Source organism: Neophocaena asiaeorientalis, unplaced genomic scaffold, assembly GCF_003031525.2.
Source record: "Neophocaena asiaeorientalis asiaeorientalis breed wild unplaced genomic scaffold, Neophocaena_asiaeorientalis_V1.1 scaffold129, whole genome shotgun sequence".
NCBI lineage: Eukaryota > Metazoa > Chordata > Mammalia > Artiodactyla > Phocoenidae > Neophocaena > Neophocaena asiaeorientalis.
In genome coordinates this window covers 6390780-6408016 of record NW_020172446.1, presented here as the reverse complement: position 1 = coordinate 6408016, position 17237 = coordinate 6390780, and the positions used below count along the sequence as shown (strand labels likewise).

Here is a 17237-nt window from a genome sequence, read left to right as displayed (position 1 = left end):
TCCCTGTGCCTTGCGGCTGCTTCCCCCCAGCTATCTACCTTACTACGTTTGTTAGTGTGTATATGTCCATGACTCTCTCTCGCCCTGTCAAAACTCACCCTTCCCCCTCCCCATATCCTCAAGTCCGTTCTCCAGTAGGTCTGCGTCTTTATTCCTATCTTACCCCTAGGTTCTTCATGACATTTTTTTCCCTTAAATTCCATATATATGTGTTAGCATACGGTATTTGTCTTTTTCTTTCTGACTTACTTCACTCTGTATGACAGACTCTAGTTCTATCCATCTCATTACAAATAGCTCAATTTCATTTCTTTTTAAGGCTGAGTAATATTCCATTGTGTATATGTGCCACATCTTCTTTATCCATTCATCCGATGATGGGCGCTTAGGTTGTTTCCATGTCCTGGCTATTGTAAATAGAGCTGCAATGAACATTTTGGTACATGACTCTTTTTGAATTTTGGTTTTCTCAGGGTATATGCCAAGTAGTGGGATTGCTGGGTCATATGGTAATTCTATTTGTAGTTTTTTAAGGAACCTCCATACTGTTCTCCACAGTGGCTGAACCAATTCACATTCCCACCAGCAGTGCAAGAGTGTCCCCTTTTCTCCACACCCTCTCCAGCATTTATTGTTTCTAGATTTTTTGATGATGGCCATTCTGACTGGTGTGAGATGATATCTCATTGTAGTTTTGATTTGCATTTCTCTAATGATTAATGACTAACATCAGTTTTATTTTCCACATTCCCATCCAAGTTGGTCATGTGCCATGATGGGCAGGTTATGTGAATTGAATTTGTTTTTTTTATGAAGACTTAGTATGTGTGAAGTTCTTACCATGGTACCTAGTACATGGAATCACTCAGTATTATTATCTTTCTTGCCTCCCCTCATCCCCAGGAACTTCTGCTATTCTTAAAGGAATGTGATAACTCCTTGGGAATTCATACTTACTCCCTAATGGGAATAAAGCACCGGTAACTGCAGCAGAACTGGAGTGTTCTGTGATACAAACCATGCAGCTTGTGATTCAAAGGACCAAATACAGTCAGAGAACTTACTAAGACTCGGAGTTGTCTTACTGAAGTCTATTTGCTTTGTTCCCAGATCTAGCCCATTCTGGTCCCCAGCTCTCCGCTCTCGTTGCTATAGGTCTGTTGCCTTGGTTGTCTCATCCTGAGCACAAGCTAGATGCTCAGTTTTGCTTTTGTGATTTGATTCAGGCTGTTACCTCATCCAGGAGTCACTTCATCCTGCCTGTCTGAAAACTATTTGCTCAAGGCTAATTCCTGTGATAACTCCAGCCAGTGTGGGCTTTCACTTCAAGAATTGCGTAGCAAAAGTATTCCTTACCTTAAAGTGTTGATTATATCGTTTGGTATTTTGTAGTTGCTCTCTTTTTCAAAGATTGATCTTTGGGCTTCCCTGGTGGCACAGTGGTTGAGAGTCCGCCTGCCGATGCAGGGGACGTGGGTTCGTGCCCCAATCTGGGAAGATCCCACATGCCGCGGAGCGGCTGGGCCCGTGAGCCATGGCTGCTGAGCCTGCGCGTCTGGAGCCTGTGCTCCGCAGCGGGAGAGGCCGCAACAGTGAGAGGCCCGCGTAGCGAAAAAAAAAAAAAAAGATTGATCTTTTGGTTTCACTGATTTTTTTTTTTAATTTAATTAATTTATTTTTGGCTGCGTTGGGTCTTTGTTGCTGCGCGTGGGCTTTCTCTAGTTGCAGTGAATGGGGGCTACTCTTCATTGCGGTGTGCGGGCTTCTCTTGTTGCGGACCACGGGCTCTAGGTACGTGGGCCTCAGTAGTTGTGACGCATGGGTTTAGTTGCTCTGCGACATGTGGGATCTTCCCGGACCAGGGCTCGAACCCGTGTCCCCTGCATTGGCAGACGGATTCTCAACCGCCACCAGGGAAGCCCAGTTTCATTGATTTTTATTTTTCTCTTTTCTATTTCATCGATTCTGCTCTTTTGCTTACTTTGGGTTTAATTTGCTGTTAGTTTTCTAGTTTGTTAAGGTAAAAGGCTAGATGATGACAGTTCTGGACCTTTAATTTTAATAGAAATATTCAGTGCTGAAAAATCTCCTTTTAATAAAAGCACTGCTTTAGCTGCATCCCTCAAGTTTTTTTTTTTTAATTAATTTATTTTTTATTTATTTATTTTTGCCTGTGTTGGGTCATCGTTGCTGCGTGCCGGCTTTTTCTAGTTGCGGCGAGTGGGGGCTACTCTTCATTGAGGTTCCCAGGTTTCTCATTGCGGTGGCTTCTCTCGTTGCGGAGCACAGGATCTAGGCATGCGAGCTTCAGTAGTTGTGGTACGGGGGTTCAGTAGTTGTGGCTCGTGGGTTCCGGAGCGCAGCCTCAGTAGTTGTGGCACAGGGGCTTAGTTGCTCCGTGGCATGTGGGATATTCCTGGACCAGGGCTCAAACCCATGTCCCCTGCATTGACAGGTGGATGCTTAACCACTGTGCCACCAGGGAAGCCCTGTATCCCTCAAATTTTGTTAGGTTTTCATTTTCATTCAGTTAAAAATGTTTTCTAATTTCCCTTGTGAGTTCTTTTTTTGTCGTTTTGTTTTTTTTTACTCAAATTATATATGTATTTTTAAAATTTATTTATTTATTTGGCTGCATCAGGTCTTAGTTACGGCACGCAGGGTCTTCAGTCATGGCATGGAGGATCTTTCAGTTGCAGCATGCGAACTCTTAGTTGCGGCATGAATGTGAGGTCTAGTTCCCTGACAAGGGATCAAACCCGGGCCCCCTGCACTGGGAGCGTGGAGTCTTAGCGACTGGACAACCAGGGAAGTCCCTCTCTTATGAGTTCTTATTTTACCCATAGGTTACTTAGAAGTATGTTGTTTAATTTTCAAATATTATTTGAGGGGTTTTCCAGGTGTTTTTCTTTTATTAGTATCTAGTTTAATTCCATTATGGTCAGAAAACACTCTTTATGATCTTAGTTTTCTCAAGTGTATTTAGACTTGTTTTATGGTTTAGCATATATAGTGACTGCCTTGGCGTGTACTTGAGAAAGAATCTGTATTCTGCTTTGTTGGGTTTTACAAATGTCATTTAGGTTTAGCCAAGTGATTGTGTTGTTCAAGTCCTTCTATGTCTTTTTTTTTCTTATGTCTATTTCTATCAGTTACTGAGAGAAGATTGTCATAAGTCGTGGATTTATTTCCCTTTTCAGGTTCCTCTTTTTATTTTGGCTTTAGAGACACCATTCACTTTGTTAAAGACATCCAAGCTTATAACATAAAGACACATGACATTTTTTCAGAAATTTATATCTTTTTTGAGCACAGAAGAATGTCTGAAGTTCAGACTGCTCTGGTAGCTTTTAAATATTTAGTCAAAGTTGGGCAAAGCATAATTGGCTTGGCTTACAGGTGGAAAACCAAGAAAGAGTCATCAGGAGATTAGCAGGCTTAGGGGAGTAGGGAGCCATCTCATTGAGACCAAAATGCAAACTGACAAACTTTTTGTCCAAGAACCTGCATATGGGTGATGACCAAGGAGTTGTGCCAGGTGGAATGCTGTATCGTTGTACCTGAAGAGACAGCTAGAATTAGAAATGAACTTTACAACTGATGCACACATAGACATTTCAATAGATAGAAGCAACTCTGTTGACACCCCAGCAAGAAATATGTATTGTTCATACTGTTGGGCATAATTATTTAATTTTTTTTTTAATCTTATGCTTAAACAGTTCCATGATATTTTGCTTCATATATTTTGAAGCTCTGTTATTAGGTATATAATATATTTATTATTTTAAAGATTTAATTTTATTTTTTGCTGCGTTGGGTTTTGTTGCTGTGCGTGGGCTTTCTCTGGTTGCAGCGAGTGGGGTTGCTCTTCGTTGCCGTGCACAGGCTTCTCCTCACAGTGGCTTCTCTTGTTGTGGAGCATGGGCTCTAGGCCTGCGGGCTTTAGTTGTGGCATGCGGGCTCAGTAGTTGTGGTGCACGGGCTTAGTTGCTCCATGGCACGTGGGATCTTCCCGGACCAGGGATCAAACCCGTGTCCTCTGCATTGGCAGGCAGATTCTTATCCACTGTGCCACCAGGGAAGTCCTTAAGTATGTACTATATTTAGAATTACTATATCTTCTTGATGAATTGACTCCTTTATCATCATGAAATATTCCTCTTTATTCCTTGTAATATTCTCTGTTCTGAAGTCTACTTTGTCTGATATCAGTAGTGCCCCTCTAGCTTTGTTTTGTGTGTGCATGGATGTCTTTTTCCATCCTTATACTTTTAATCTGTGTCGTTATAATTAAAGTTAACTTCTTATAGATTGCATTTAATTGGTTCTTGCTTTTTAAATTCAGTTTAACAATCTTTGCCTTACAAATAGTCTAAACACTCCAATTAAGTTTAATATGACTGTTAATGTCGTTGAGTTTAAATCTGCCGTCTCATCCTTTGTTCTTTATTCAGCTTTTTTCCTCTTTTCCTGCCTTCTTTTTAATTTATTTTTTAAACAGGAGAAAATCAAACGAAAGTTTCATAACATATATATGTGGGAGAGACCCAGGAAAACTGAGTAACTCATTTTCCTGCCTTCTTTTGGATTGAGTGGGGTTTTGGTATGATTTTAATTTATCTCCACACTTCGCTTATTAACTACACTTCTTTGTTTTTTATTGGTTGCTCTAGGGTTTACAGTATACATCTCTGACTTACTGTGACCACTAGTCTAGTATCACGTTACATATTGTACGAGAACCTTTCAATAATGTACTTTCATTTTCCTCCTCATTTTTTGTAGTGTTTGTGTTTTTTTGTTTTTGTTTTTTTGGCCACGCCCCACGGCATGCAGGATCTTAGTTCCCTGACCAGGGATCAAACCCGTGCCCCCTGCAATGGAAGTGAGAAGTCTTAACCACTGTATGGCCAGGGAAGTCCCTGTAGTGTTTTTGTTATATGTTTTAACTGTACCTGTATATAAACACAGTGATACTTTGCTACTGTTTTGGCTTTAAACAGCCTTTTTATCTTTTACAGAAATTACAAAATGAAAGAAAAATGTCTTTTACATTTTACCCACATACTTACTATTTCTGGTGTTCTCCATTACTTTATGTAGGTCCAGGTTTCCATCTGGTATTGTTTTCCTTCTGCTTAAAGAATTTCCGTTAACATTTCTTGTAGTAAAGGTGTACTGGCAGTGAATACACTCTGCTTTTCTTTGTCAGAAAAGGTGTTTATTTTGCCTTCATTATTTTTTCTGCAGCTTTACAATGTTGTTAATCCCATCTGTACATTTTAAAATTTCAGATATTGTAATTTTTATCTCTAAAAGTTTCATTTGGGTCTTTAACATCTTCTGTTTCTTTCCTCATTATGTTCATGTTTTTCTTTATATACTCAAGCATAATTATAAAACGTTCAATAGCTGTTGTAAGATCTTTGTCTACTAATTCCATCATCTGTTGTTTCCAGGTCTGTTTGTACTGATTGATTTTTCTTGTTTCTGGGTAATTTATTCCTACTTCTTTGTATGCATCCAGTATTTGATTGGATGCTAGAAATTGTGTAATTTATATTGATTTATGGATTTTGTTATATTCCTTTAAAGAGTGTTGGGTTGTGTTCTGGTGTACAGTTCAGTAACTTGTGGTTTAGTTTGATCCTTTTGAGGCTTGCTTTTAATTTTAAGCTTCTTAGTTACAGTGAATCCAGAGCACCCTTTCTTCTGGGGCTAATTTATCTCCACTACTAAGTTGATAACTTTTTATGGACTATACCTAACTCCCATTTATTATGAAGTCTCTGTATGGCTGGCGGGAACACAAACTGTTGTCAACCTTATGTGAGCTGTGGGACTTGTTCAGCTTACTGGTCTGGTGGTGGTTCTTTCTTTGACCTCGGAGGTTTGTTTGTTTGTTTGTTTGTTTTTTTAACATCTTTATTGGAGTATAATTGCTTTACATTGTTGTGTTAGTTGCTGCTGTATAACAAAAAAATATGAAATGCTTCATGAATTTGCGTGCTATCCTTGCACGGGGGCCATGTTAATCGTCTCTGTATCGTTCCAGTTTTAGTATATGTGCTGCCGAAGCAAGCACGACCTCGGAGTTTTATAGCCTGCAAATGGATCCCTTCATGGGTCTTCAGAGATCTCTCTCTCTCTCTCTCTTTTTTTTTTTTTGGTTGCGCTGTGCAGCTTTTGCAGTATCTCAGTTCCCTGACCAGAGATTAACTGGCGCCACAGCAGTGAAAGCCCAGAATCCTAACGACTAGGCCACCAGGGAACTTGCAGATCTCTTTCTCTTTTTTTTGAAGTATGACTGACTTACAATATTATGTTAGTTTCAGGTAAACAATATAGTGATTTGCTCTTTTTACACATTACAAAATGATCACCAGGATAAGTCTAGTTACTACCTGTCACCACACAAAATTATAATATTCCCTATACTGTACATTACATCCCCGTGACTTACTTATTTTATAACTGGAAGTTTGTACCTCTTAGTCTCCCTCAACTATTTCACTCATTCCCCCACCCTTCCAAGTATCTGTGTTGTTGCAGGTGGCAAGATTTCATTCTTTTTTATGCCTGAGTAATATTTCTGTGTGTGTGTGTATACATACCATCTCCTTTATCCATTTACCTATCAATAGACATTTAAGTTGCTTCCATATATTGGCTATTTCAAATAATGCTGCAGTGAACATGGGGATGCACATATCTTTTCGAATTAGTGTTTTTGTTTTCTTCAGATAAATACCCAGGAGTAGAATTGCTAGATTGTATGGTGGTTCTATTTTTAATTTTTTGAGGAACTTCCATACTGTTCTTTATAGTGTCTGCACCACTTTACATTCCCATCAGTAGTACGGTAGTACATGAGGGTTCCCTGTTCTCCACATCCTTGTCAACGCTTGTTACTTGTCTTTTTGAAAATAGCCATTCTGGCAAGTGTGAGGAGACATCTCGTTGTGGTTTTGATTTGCATTTCCTTTATGATTAGTGATGTTGAGCATCTTTTCATGTGTCTATTGTACATCTTTATATCTTCTCTGGAAAAATGTCTCTTCAGCTCCTCTGCCGAATAGACATTTTAAATCAGGTTTTGTTTTTTTTTTTTATGTTAAGTTGTATGAGTTCTTTGTATTGGGTTGGCCAAAAAAGTTCGTTCATAAGATGTTATGGAAAAACCTTAACGAACTTTTTGGCCAACCCAGTATTTTGCATATTAACCCCTTATCAGATACATCATTTGTAAATATCACCTCCTGTTCAGTGAGCTTTCTTTCCATTTTGTTGATAATTTCTTTTGCTGTGCAAAAGCTTTTATTTATTTATTTATTTTTGGCTGTGTTGCGTCTTTGTTGCTGCGTGAGGTCTTTCTCTAGTTGCGTCCAGCGGGGGCTACTCTTCGTTGAGGTGTGCAGGCTTCTCACTGCAGTGGCTTCTCTTGTTGAGGAGCATGGGCTCTAGGTGTGCGGGCTTCAGTAGTTGTGGCTCGTGGGCTGTAGAGCACAGGCCCAGTAGTTGTGGCACACGGGCTTAGTTGCTCCGCAGCATGTGGGATCCTCCTGGACCAGGGGTCAAACCTGCGTTCCCTGCATTGACAGGCGGATTCTTAACCACTGCGCCACCAGGGAAGCCCCTGTGCAAAACCTTTTTACGCGGGCCTCTCACTGTTGTGGCCTCTCCCGTTGCGGAGCATAGGCTCCAGACGCGCAGGCTCAGCGGCCATGGCTCACGGGCCCAGCCGCTCCGCGTCATGTGGGATCTTCCCGGACCGGGGCACAAACCCGTGTCCACTGCATCGGCAGGTGGACTCTCAACCACTGCACTACCAGGGAAGCCCCGTTTGTTTTTTGTTTTGTTTTGTTTTGTTTTCTTTTTTTTTCTTTTTATTTATTTATTTTTTCCCCCATATCTTAGTTTTTTGTTTCCCTTGCCTGAGGAGACATACCCAAAAAAGTATTCCTAAGACTAAGGTCAAAGAGTACTGCCTGTGTTTTCTTCTAGGAGTTTTTGGGTTTTTTTAATAAATTTATTTATTTTATTTTTGGCTGCGTTGGGTCTTCATTGCTGCGTGCTTTCTCTAGTTGTGAGCGGGGGCCACTCTTCATTGCAGTGCACGGGCTTCTTGTTGCAGAGCACAGGCTCTCGGCATGCAGGCTTCAGTAGTTGTGGCTCGTGGGCTCAAGAGTGCAGGCTGAGTAGTTGTGGTGCATGGGCTTAGTTGCTCCGCGGCATGTGGGATCTTCCTGGACTGGGGCTCGAACCTGTGTTCTCTGCATTGGCAGGCAGATTCTTAACCACTGCGCCACCAGGGAGGTCCCTCTTCTAGGAGTTTTATAGTTTCAGGTCTTACATTTAAGTCTTCAATCCATTTTGCCTTTATTTTTTGTGTATGTTGTGAGAAAGTCCAGTTTGATTCTTTTGCATTAGCTGTCCAGTTTTCCCAGCACCGTGTATTGAAGAAACTGTCTTTTCCCCAGTGTATATTCTTGCTTTCTTTGTTGTAGATTAATTGACCATAACAGCATGGGTTTATTTCTGGGCTCTCTATTCTGATCCATTGACCTATGGGTTTGTTTTTGTGCCACTACTGTACTGTTTGAGTACCGTAGCTTTGTAATATAGTTTGAAATCAGGAGGTGTGATACTTTCTACTTTGTTCTTTATCAGGATTGTTTTGGCTCTTCAGGGTCTTTTGTGTTTCCATACAAATATTAAAATTATTGGTTCTAGTTCTGTGAAAAATGTCTTTGCTATTTTGATAGGGATTCCATTGAATTTGTAGATGGACTTGAGGGTGTGGTCATTTTAACAATATTCTTTTTTTTTTTTTTAATGTATTTTTCGCTGTGTTGGGTCTTTGTTGCTGCTCACGGGCTTTCTCTAGTTGCGGCGAGTGGGGGGCTGCTCTTCATTGTGGTGCATGGGCTTCTCATTGTGGTGGCTTCTCTTGTTGCAGAGCATGGGCTCTAGGCACATGGGCTTCTGTAGTTGTGGCATGTGGGCTCAGTAGTTGTGGCTCGCGGGCTTAGTTGCTCCGTGGCATGTGGGATCTTCCCAGACCAGGACTCGAAGCCATGTCTCCTGCAGTGGAAGTGTGGAGTCGACCACTGGACCGCCAGGGAAGTCCCTCACCAAGTTCTTACAGTTTTCCAAGTACAGGTCTTTTGTCTCCTTGGATTGAGTTATTCCTAGTTGTTGTTTGGTTTGGTTTGGGTTTTTTTGGTTTTTGTTTTTTAGATTTTTTTTTTTTCCCATGGTCGTACCGTGCAGCATGTGGGATCTTAGTTCCCCAACCGGGATTGAACCTGTGCCCCTTGCATTGGAAGCATGGAGTCTTAACCACTGGACCACCAGGGAAGTCCCTGGTTTGGTTTGGTTTTTTGATGCAATTATAAACGGGATTGTTTTCATAATTTCTCTTTCTGATAGTATTCAGAAGTGCAATAGATTTCTCTACATTAATTTTGTATCCTGCCATGTTACTGAATTCATTGATGAGTTCTGATAGCTTTTTGGTGGTGTCTTTAGAATTTTCTGTGTATAATATCATGTCATCTGCAAACAGTGACAGTTTCACTTTTTCCAATTAGGAATTTTTTTAAAAATACATTTATTTATTTATTTTTGGCTGCATTGGGTCTTCGTTGCTGCGCGTGGGCTTTCTCTGGTTGCAGCGAGCGGGGGCTACTATTTGTTGTTGTGTGAGGGCTTCTCATTGCAGTGGCTTCTCTTGTTGTGGAGCACGGACTCTAGGCCTGGGGGCTTCAGTAGTTATGGCACGTGGGCTCTGGAGAGCACACGCTCAATAGTTGTGGCACATGGGCTTAGTTGCTCCGCAGCATGTCGGATCTTCCCAGACCACGGCTCAAACCTGTGTCCCCTGTATTGGCAGGCAGATTCTTAACCACTGCGCCACCAAGGAAGTCCCTGGATTTCTTTAATATCTTTTTCTTGTCTGGTGGCTGTGGCTAGGACTTTCAATAATGTGTTGAATAAAAGCGGTGAGAGTGGGCATCGTTGTCTCATTTCTGATCTTAAAGGAAATTCTTTCAGCTTTTTTTTTTTTTAATTTTTTGGCTGTTCCGCATGGCATGTGGGATCTTCCCTGCGCCACCAGGGAAGCCCAACTTTATGTTTTTATTGAAATGAAATTCACACTTTTAAAGTATACAATTCAGTGGTTTTCATTATATGCATAAAATTGTGCAGCCATAACCACTAATTCCAGAACATTTTCATCACCCCACAAAGAAACCCTATACCCATTAGCAGTCACTCACTCCCCATGTCCCTCCCTGCCCCAGTCCTCTGGCCACCCCTAATCTACCTCCTGTCTGTATGGATTTGTTTCTTCTGGACATTTCATATAAATGGATCATGTATGTGATCTTTTTCGTCTGGTTTCTTTCACTTAGTATAATGTTTACAAGGTTTATCCATGTTGTAGCATACATCAGTATTTCAGTCTTTTTCATGGCTAAATAATATTCCATAATATGGCTGTACACCATTTTGTTTGTCAGTTGATGGACATTTGTTTTTTTTCTACTTTTTGGCTATTACAAATAATGCTTTTGTGAACATTTGTGTACATACTTTTGTGTGGACATATGTTTTTATTTCTCTTGGGTATATACCTAGGAGTAGAATTGTTGGGTCATATGGTAACTCTCTTTAACCTTTTGAGGAGCTGCCAGGCTGTTTCAATGTGGCTGCACTATTTCATATTCCTACCAGCAGTATATGAGAGTTCCATTTTCTCCACATCCTTGTAACTATCTTATAGCCATTGCAGTGGGTGTTAAGTAGTATCTCATAGTGATTTTGATTTATACACACTTCCCTAATGACATTGAGCTCAAATCTTTCTTGAGAACTAGGGAGAATATAACTAATTGTATCTGGTGGTTCCTAGCCACACACCCTGTCCCTGCAATGATTTATCTATAATTTACTTCTTTTTCACTATCTTCAGATTGTGAATAAGTGGAACACAGCTCTTATTGGCCTTATGACATACTTTCGGGAGGCTGTGGTGAACACCCAGGAGCTCCTGGACTTGCTGGTGAAGTGTGAGAACAAGATCCAGACACGAATCAAGATTGGTCTCAACTCCAAGATGCCGAGTCGCTTCCCCCCTGTCGTGTTCTACACCCCTAAGGAGTTGGGTGGACTTGGCATGCTCTCAATGGGCCATGTGCTCATCCCCCAATCTGACCTCAGGTAGGACTTGGCTGAAAATCTTGCTAGACCCTGAGGGAAGGAGATGTTTCTTTATTTTCAGTTTTTATTTTTTCTCTAATCTTGGTGTGTCCCCAAACAGGTGGTCCAAGCAGACAGATGTAGGTATCACACACTTTCGTTCAGGAATGAGCCATGAAGAAGACCAGCTGATTCCCAACTTGTATCGCTACATACAGCCCTGGGAGAGTGAGTTCATTGATTCTCAGCGGGTCTGGGCTGAGTATGCACTCAAGAGACAAGAGGCCATTGCGCAGAACAGGTGGGCATCCAGGAGGGCATAGCAGTCCTTTTAAGTGGTGTGACCTTTGAGTCCTGCCTGGAGGTCAGGAGTAGAGCATGCCGTATTTTTATGGGGTCAAGGAAGTAGGTTGTATGTCTGACCCTGTTTATCCTTGGCCAGGGAGGAATGCTGAACTCTTCATATGAGTATTTGTTTTAACTTTGATCTTTTTTCTTTGGCAGACGACTGACCCTAGAAGATCTAGAGGATTCATGGGATCGTGGCATTCCTCGAATCAACACCCTCTTCCAGAAGGACCGGCACACACTGGCTTATGATAAGGGTTGGCGTGTCAGAACTGACTTTAAGCAGTACCAGGTACGTGGAGGGGATAGTGGAGAGATTTTCCCTGAATTAGGAGAGTCTGTGGCCATGCTGGGAACCTGGAGCAGTGGGCACCCAGAAGCTTCACCATACCTACCTTGCCATCTAGGTTTTGAAGCAGAACCCTTTTTGGTGGACACACCAGCGGCATGATGGAAAGCTCTGGAACCTGAACAACTACCGTACAGACATGATCCAGGCCCTGGGTGGTGTGGAAGGCATTCTGGAACACACTCTCTTCAAGGGCACTTACTTCCCTACCTGGGAGGGGCTTTTCTGGTGAGGATTCTGTTCTCCCCTTACAGTGACCTCTCACAGGTCACAGCCCTCTGAGCTCATCCCTCATATGCTTTTGTGTTCTACTGTGGTGTTTCCCACACAGCCACCCCAGGAGGTCAGCAGTGTTCTGGGGGATGGCAGGACGTCACTTTACCTGGTCTCTTCTGCTTCCCAGGGAGAAGGCCAGTGGTTTTGAGGAGTCTATGAAGTGGAAGAAACTAACCAATGCTCAGCGATCAGGATTGAACCAGATTCCCAATCGTAGATTCACCCTCTGGTGGTCCCCAACCATCAACCGAGCCAACGTGAGTGTGATTGATAGACATGGGAGATGGGAAGCTAAAAACAAGAGTTTCTACTTCCTTAATTATGTCCTGAGAACCTCTCGGTCTCTAGTGTCGCTCTCTTTTTCCTGTCAGGTATACGTAGGCTTTCAGGTGCAGCTGGACCTGACAGGTATCTTCATGCACGGCAAGATCCCCACACTGAAGATCTCTCTCATCCAGATCTTCCGAGCTCACTTGTGGCAGAAGATCCACGAGAGCATCGTTATGGACTTGTGTCAGGTGGGCTAGAATTGAGGGGAGAGGATGCCACGAAAAGTCAGGTCAGCTCTCTCTTTTGGGTATGGGAAATCCACCCTCAGAGCTCCAAGGATGAGACTTCTGTTGTGGTCCCAGGTGCCACATTGTCTTAAGTTCTATAAGCCCGCATTCTAAGTGGGCTTCCATAACCAGTCATAACCTTTCCACCTTTGCCTCCAGGTGTTTGATCAGGAACTGGATGCACTGGAAATTGAGACAGTACAAAAGGAGACAATCCACCCCCGAAAGTCCTATAAGATGAACTCTTCCTGTGCAGATATCCTGCTCTTTGCCTCCTATAAGTGGAATGTCTCCCGGCCCTCATTGCTGGCAGACTCTAAGTAAGTGCCTTATGACCCAGCCCTAGGCATCTAAGAAGCTTAGTTTTACTATTCTAGCAGCACTACTTTAGAAATTGTCCCTGGTTGCCTTTCTTTCTAATTTGTAACAGGTTCTACCCCTGATTCTGTTAACACCCTCAGCCAGGTCTGCTAATTCTCTGGTGGGTCTTGCTGATCTGGAACAGGCAGAGGGGTTGGTTTTGAGATTTAGACGTAGTGATTGAGAGTTCTTGTGGCTCTGGGGATATTGGTTGTGCCAGTGTCTTCCTGGAAGCCTAGACTCCTGACCCCTTTCCACCCTCAGGGATGTGATGGACAGCACCACCACTCAGAAGTATTGGATTGACATCCAGTTGCGCTGGGGGGACTATGATTCCCATGACATCGAGCGCTACGCCCGGGCCAAGTTCTTGGACTACACCACAGACAACATGAGTATCTACCCTTCGCCCACAGGTGTGCTCATTGCCATCGACCTGGCCTATAACCTGCATAGGTAAGTTGAGGCTCAGAAGCATGTATTGATATTTTTCATCAGTCCCACACTTTATTGTATTTTATTTATTATTTATTTTTGGGCGCGTCGGGTCTTAGTCACAGCACACGGGCTCTTCGTTGTGGCACGCGGGCTTCTCTCTAGTTGTGGTGTGCAGGTTTTCTCTAGTTGTAGCACGCAGGTTCTAGAGTGCGTGGGCTCTGTAGTTGTGGCGTGTGGGCTCTGTAGTTTGCGGCACGCAGGCTCTCTAGTTGAGGTTCGATGATGAAGATGGCCCCATTGAGAGGCTTGGTGGTCAGGTTCCCTTCAAAGGTCTAAGGAATGAGTGAGAGCTCAGTAGTTGTGGCACACGGGCTTAAGACATGCCGTGGCATGTGGGATCTTAATTCCTGGAGCAGGGATCGAACCTGCGTCCCCTGCATTGTAAGGCGGATTCTTTACCACTGAACCACCAGGAAGGAAGTCCCTTAATTTTTATTTTACATTGCAGTACAGTTGATTTACAATGTTGTGTTAGTTTCAGGTGTACAGCAAAGTGATTTAGTTATATGTATACATATATCTATTGTTTTTAGGATATTTTTCTGATATAGATTATTACAGAGTATTGAGTAGAGTTCCCTGTGCTATATACAGTAGGTCCTTGTTGATTATCTATTTTATATATAGTAGTATGTATATGCTAATCTCAACCTCCTAATTTATCCCTCCCCCCTGCCCCGTACTTTAATATACACGTGTTTTTTTAGTTTGCCCAGGTGAGGTGAGGTTGGCCGTTTCCTCCACTGGTGTCACTGACTCTTTCTTCCCTGCCTCTATGTACATGAGCAGGCACTCATTCTCAGCCTGACCAACAGCCTTTTCTTCCTCTGTAGAGTCGCAGTTTGCCTTGTTCCTGGGACTGCCAGCCTGGTCTTAACCTTTCTTGCCTCTTCCACCCTCACAGTGCCTATGGAAACTGGTTCCCTGGCAGCAAGCCCCTCATACAGCAGGCCATGGCCAAGATCATGAAGGCAAACCCTGCCTTGTATGTGTTACGTGAACGGATCCGTAAAGGGCTGCAGCTTTATTCATCTGAGCCCACTGAGCCCTATCTGTCCTCTCAGAACTATGGTGAACTCTTTTCCAACCAGATTATCTGGTTTGTGGATGACACGAATGTCTACAGAGTGACTATCCATAAGGTGAGAGTTAGATGCAGCGTGTGGGTGTGGGGCTCTCTATATGCCTGTTCGATGCAGCGTTTGGGTGGCCGGGCAAGTGCGTGCATATTGCGAGGAAGGCGGGCTGGTTGTGTCTAGACTGTGCTAACTGATGTAATCATTCCTTAGACCTTTGAAGGGAACCTGACCACCAAGCCCATCAATGGGGCCATCTTCATCTTCAACCCACGCACAGGGCAGCTGTTTCTCAAGATAATTCACACATCTGTGTGGGCTGGACAGAAGCGTTTGGGGCAGGTGAGCATGTTAAAGGGTAGAGAGGCTGTAGAACTTTGCTGCCTGTCTTTGGTATGTGGGGGGTGTGTATATGAGAGAGAGAATCTCCTGTTTCTCTCTTTGTAAGATTCAGGACATCTCATTTAAACTTTTTTCCTGAATTACTTAACTTGGGAAGTGTTCTTCTATAAGAGGTCCAAGAATATTTGAGGTCCTTCATTACCTACAAGCTGGCGTCTCTGCTTCTTGAATCTCCCATCTCTAACCTATCTTGAAGAGGGCTATGAAAAATCATCTTTCTAAAGGGAACAAGCACTCTTAAAATGTCATTTTCACCAAATCTCTTCTCCTCCTCAAAGCCTTTGGCAGCCCCTTTCTTTTTGCTGAATTAACTTTTTGGTTTCCTAGGTGCTTAACATCTGGTTGGCCTGTAACCTGTCCAGCCACAGTTCCTCTTCCTCTGTAGCATGTTTCCTCCGGCAGTCAGTCCAGGATCCTGGTATCCCAAACCCTGATGAGCATCTCCACCTCTGTGGCTTTGCTTATAGGTCTTTGCTTCTAGAATGAACTCTTCTCTTCTGTTAATCACTGTCTTACTCATCCCTTAAGACTTCTTTATTTGTGCAGCTTTTTATGACCTTAGCCTTAATTTCTCTTGTCCCTGACATAGCGTGTATATAATCAAATACTAGCTCGTGGCATTGTGTGAGCTTTGTCTGGCCAGCGAGGTTGAAACACCCTTTGGGGCAAGACCATTGGACGTTTTTTCTATACCTCTGAAGTACCTAACATCCAACAGCAGTGTGTGATAGAAACATAGTCTAATTATTTTAAGACTAGAATTTTTTGTTCTAGTTGACCTGGGAGGGTGGAGACTCAGTTTCCATGTTCTTCGCTCTTGCTTTTTAGTTGGCTAAGTGGAAGACAGCTGAGGAGGTGGCTGCCCTGATCCGATCTCTACCAGTGGAGGAGCAGCCCAAGCAGATCATTGTCACCAGGAAAGGCATGCTCGATCCATTGGAGGTGAGAGGTGGTGAATGAGGTAGAAGGCAAGAGGCCTGAGACCTGCTGGTTCTGTTTCTAAACTTGGACTTGATCTTGTCTCAGGTGCACTTGCTGGACTTCCCCAATATTGTGATCAAAGGATCAGAGCTCCAGCTCCCCTTCCAGGCTTGTCTCAAGGTGGAAAAGTTTGGGGATCTCATCCTTAAAGCCACTGAGCCGCAGATGGTTCTCTTTAACCTCTATGATGACTGGCTCAAGACTATCTCATCTTACACGGTATGAAGCCACCTCACGAGGAGGGAGGGTCACTCTAAGAGGAGTGGGTTTGGGGTCACAGGAAGGTTCTGTGCCTTAGGTTGTCCCACAGGCCTCTTATGGGGCCATTTTCACATCTTCAGCCTGTGCATGGGCCAGTGACTCTGCATATCAAGTTGACTCATGGTGAGGGGAGCACCGTAGGGTTTGAAATGGGTCCTTGGGTCTCCTGAAAGGATAGGCTGGAGGAGAGGGGAAGAACATCAAGTAGCCGACCTCCTCCCATGCTGCCACATCTCTCCCTAGGCTTTCTCCCGCCTCATCCTGATTCTGCGTGCCCTGCATGTGAACAACGACCGGGCGAAGGTCATCCTGAAGCCAGACAAGACTACGATCACAGAACCACACCACATCTGGCCCACTCTGACTGACGAGGAGTGGATCAAGGTGGAGGTGCAGCTCAAGGACCTTATCTTGGCTGACTATGGCAAGAAAAACAAGTGAGCAGTGGTGGGGATACAGATGAGAGATCCAAAAAGGGTAAAATGGGTGGCTCAGTATATGCCTTCTTGGTTTTTTGCAACATTTTAAGCTCAGAAGTTTCTCAAGAAATTGTCCTAGAGATGCCTATAGAGGAGAGGTAGGTAGGCAGTGTCTTCAGATGGTATAGGAAGTGTTCATGTCTCAGGGCTCAGGCTGACACTTGGGCGCTATTCCTTAGCAGAGGCACTGTTGCCATTTTGAGCAGGGCGTTTCCTTACTGTCCATACATTGCAGGAAGTTCTAACATCCCAGACCCCCAGATAACACAGCTAATAACACACACACACACCTTCCTTCTCTCTCCTTCCTTGTCATTGTGGCACCCAAAAATGTTCACCCAGTAAGGGTGCAGACACATCAACTGTGATTGAGAACTTGTTCTAGGATTTCCGTTTTTGAGAGTTTTCCAGTTCCAGGGCACTTTTTGTTGAGGAGAAGTGG

General features: G+C 43.3%; 1 protein-coding gene and 1 non-coding gene across 2 annotated transcripts in view; one reads left to right on the top strand and one right to left on the bottom strand.

Annotated features, from left to right (window-relative positions):
* PRPF8 (pre-mRNA processing factor 8) overlaps positions 1-17237 on the top strand; it is a 37508-nt gene that overhangs the window by 17044 nt on the left and 3227 nt on the right. The window contains exons 25-37 of the mRNA XM_024735621.1: positions 10982-11229; positions 11330-11509; positions 11713-11848; positions 11964-12133; positions 12309-12438; positions 12553-12699; positions 12898-13058; positions 13363-13554; positions 14501-14738; positions 14886-15014; positions 15903-16016; positions 16101-16274; positions 16560-16753. Coding sequence (XP_024591389.1) covers positions 10982-11229; positions 11330-11509; positions 11713-11848; positions 11964-12133; positions 12309-12438; positions 12553-12699; positions 12898-13058; positions 13363-13554; positions 14501-14738; positions 14886-15014; positions 15903-16016; positions 16101-16274; positions 16560-16753 — 2213 coding nt within the window. The remainder of the gene's footprint in view (positions 1-10981; positions 11230-11329; positions 11510-11712; positions 11849-11963; positions 12134-12308; positions 12439-12552; positions 12700-12897; positions 13059-13362; positions 13555-14500; positions 14739-14885; positions 15015-15902; positions 16017-16100; positions 16275-16559; positions 16754-17237) is intronic.
* LOC112394545 (U6 spliceosomal RNA) lies at positions 5982-6088 on the bottom strand. Its single transcript, XR_003002174.1, has one exon. It is a non-coding gene; the product is annotated as a U6 spliceosomal RNA (small nuclear RNA).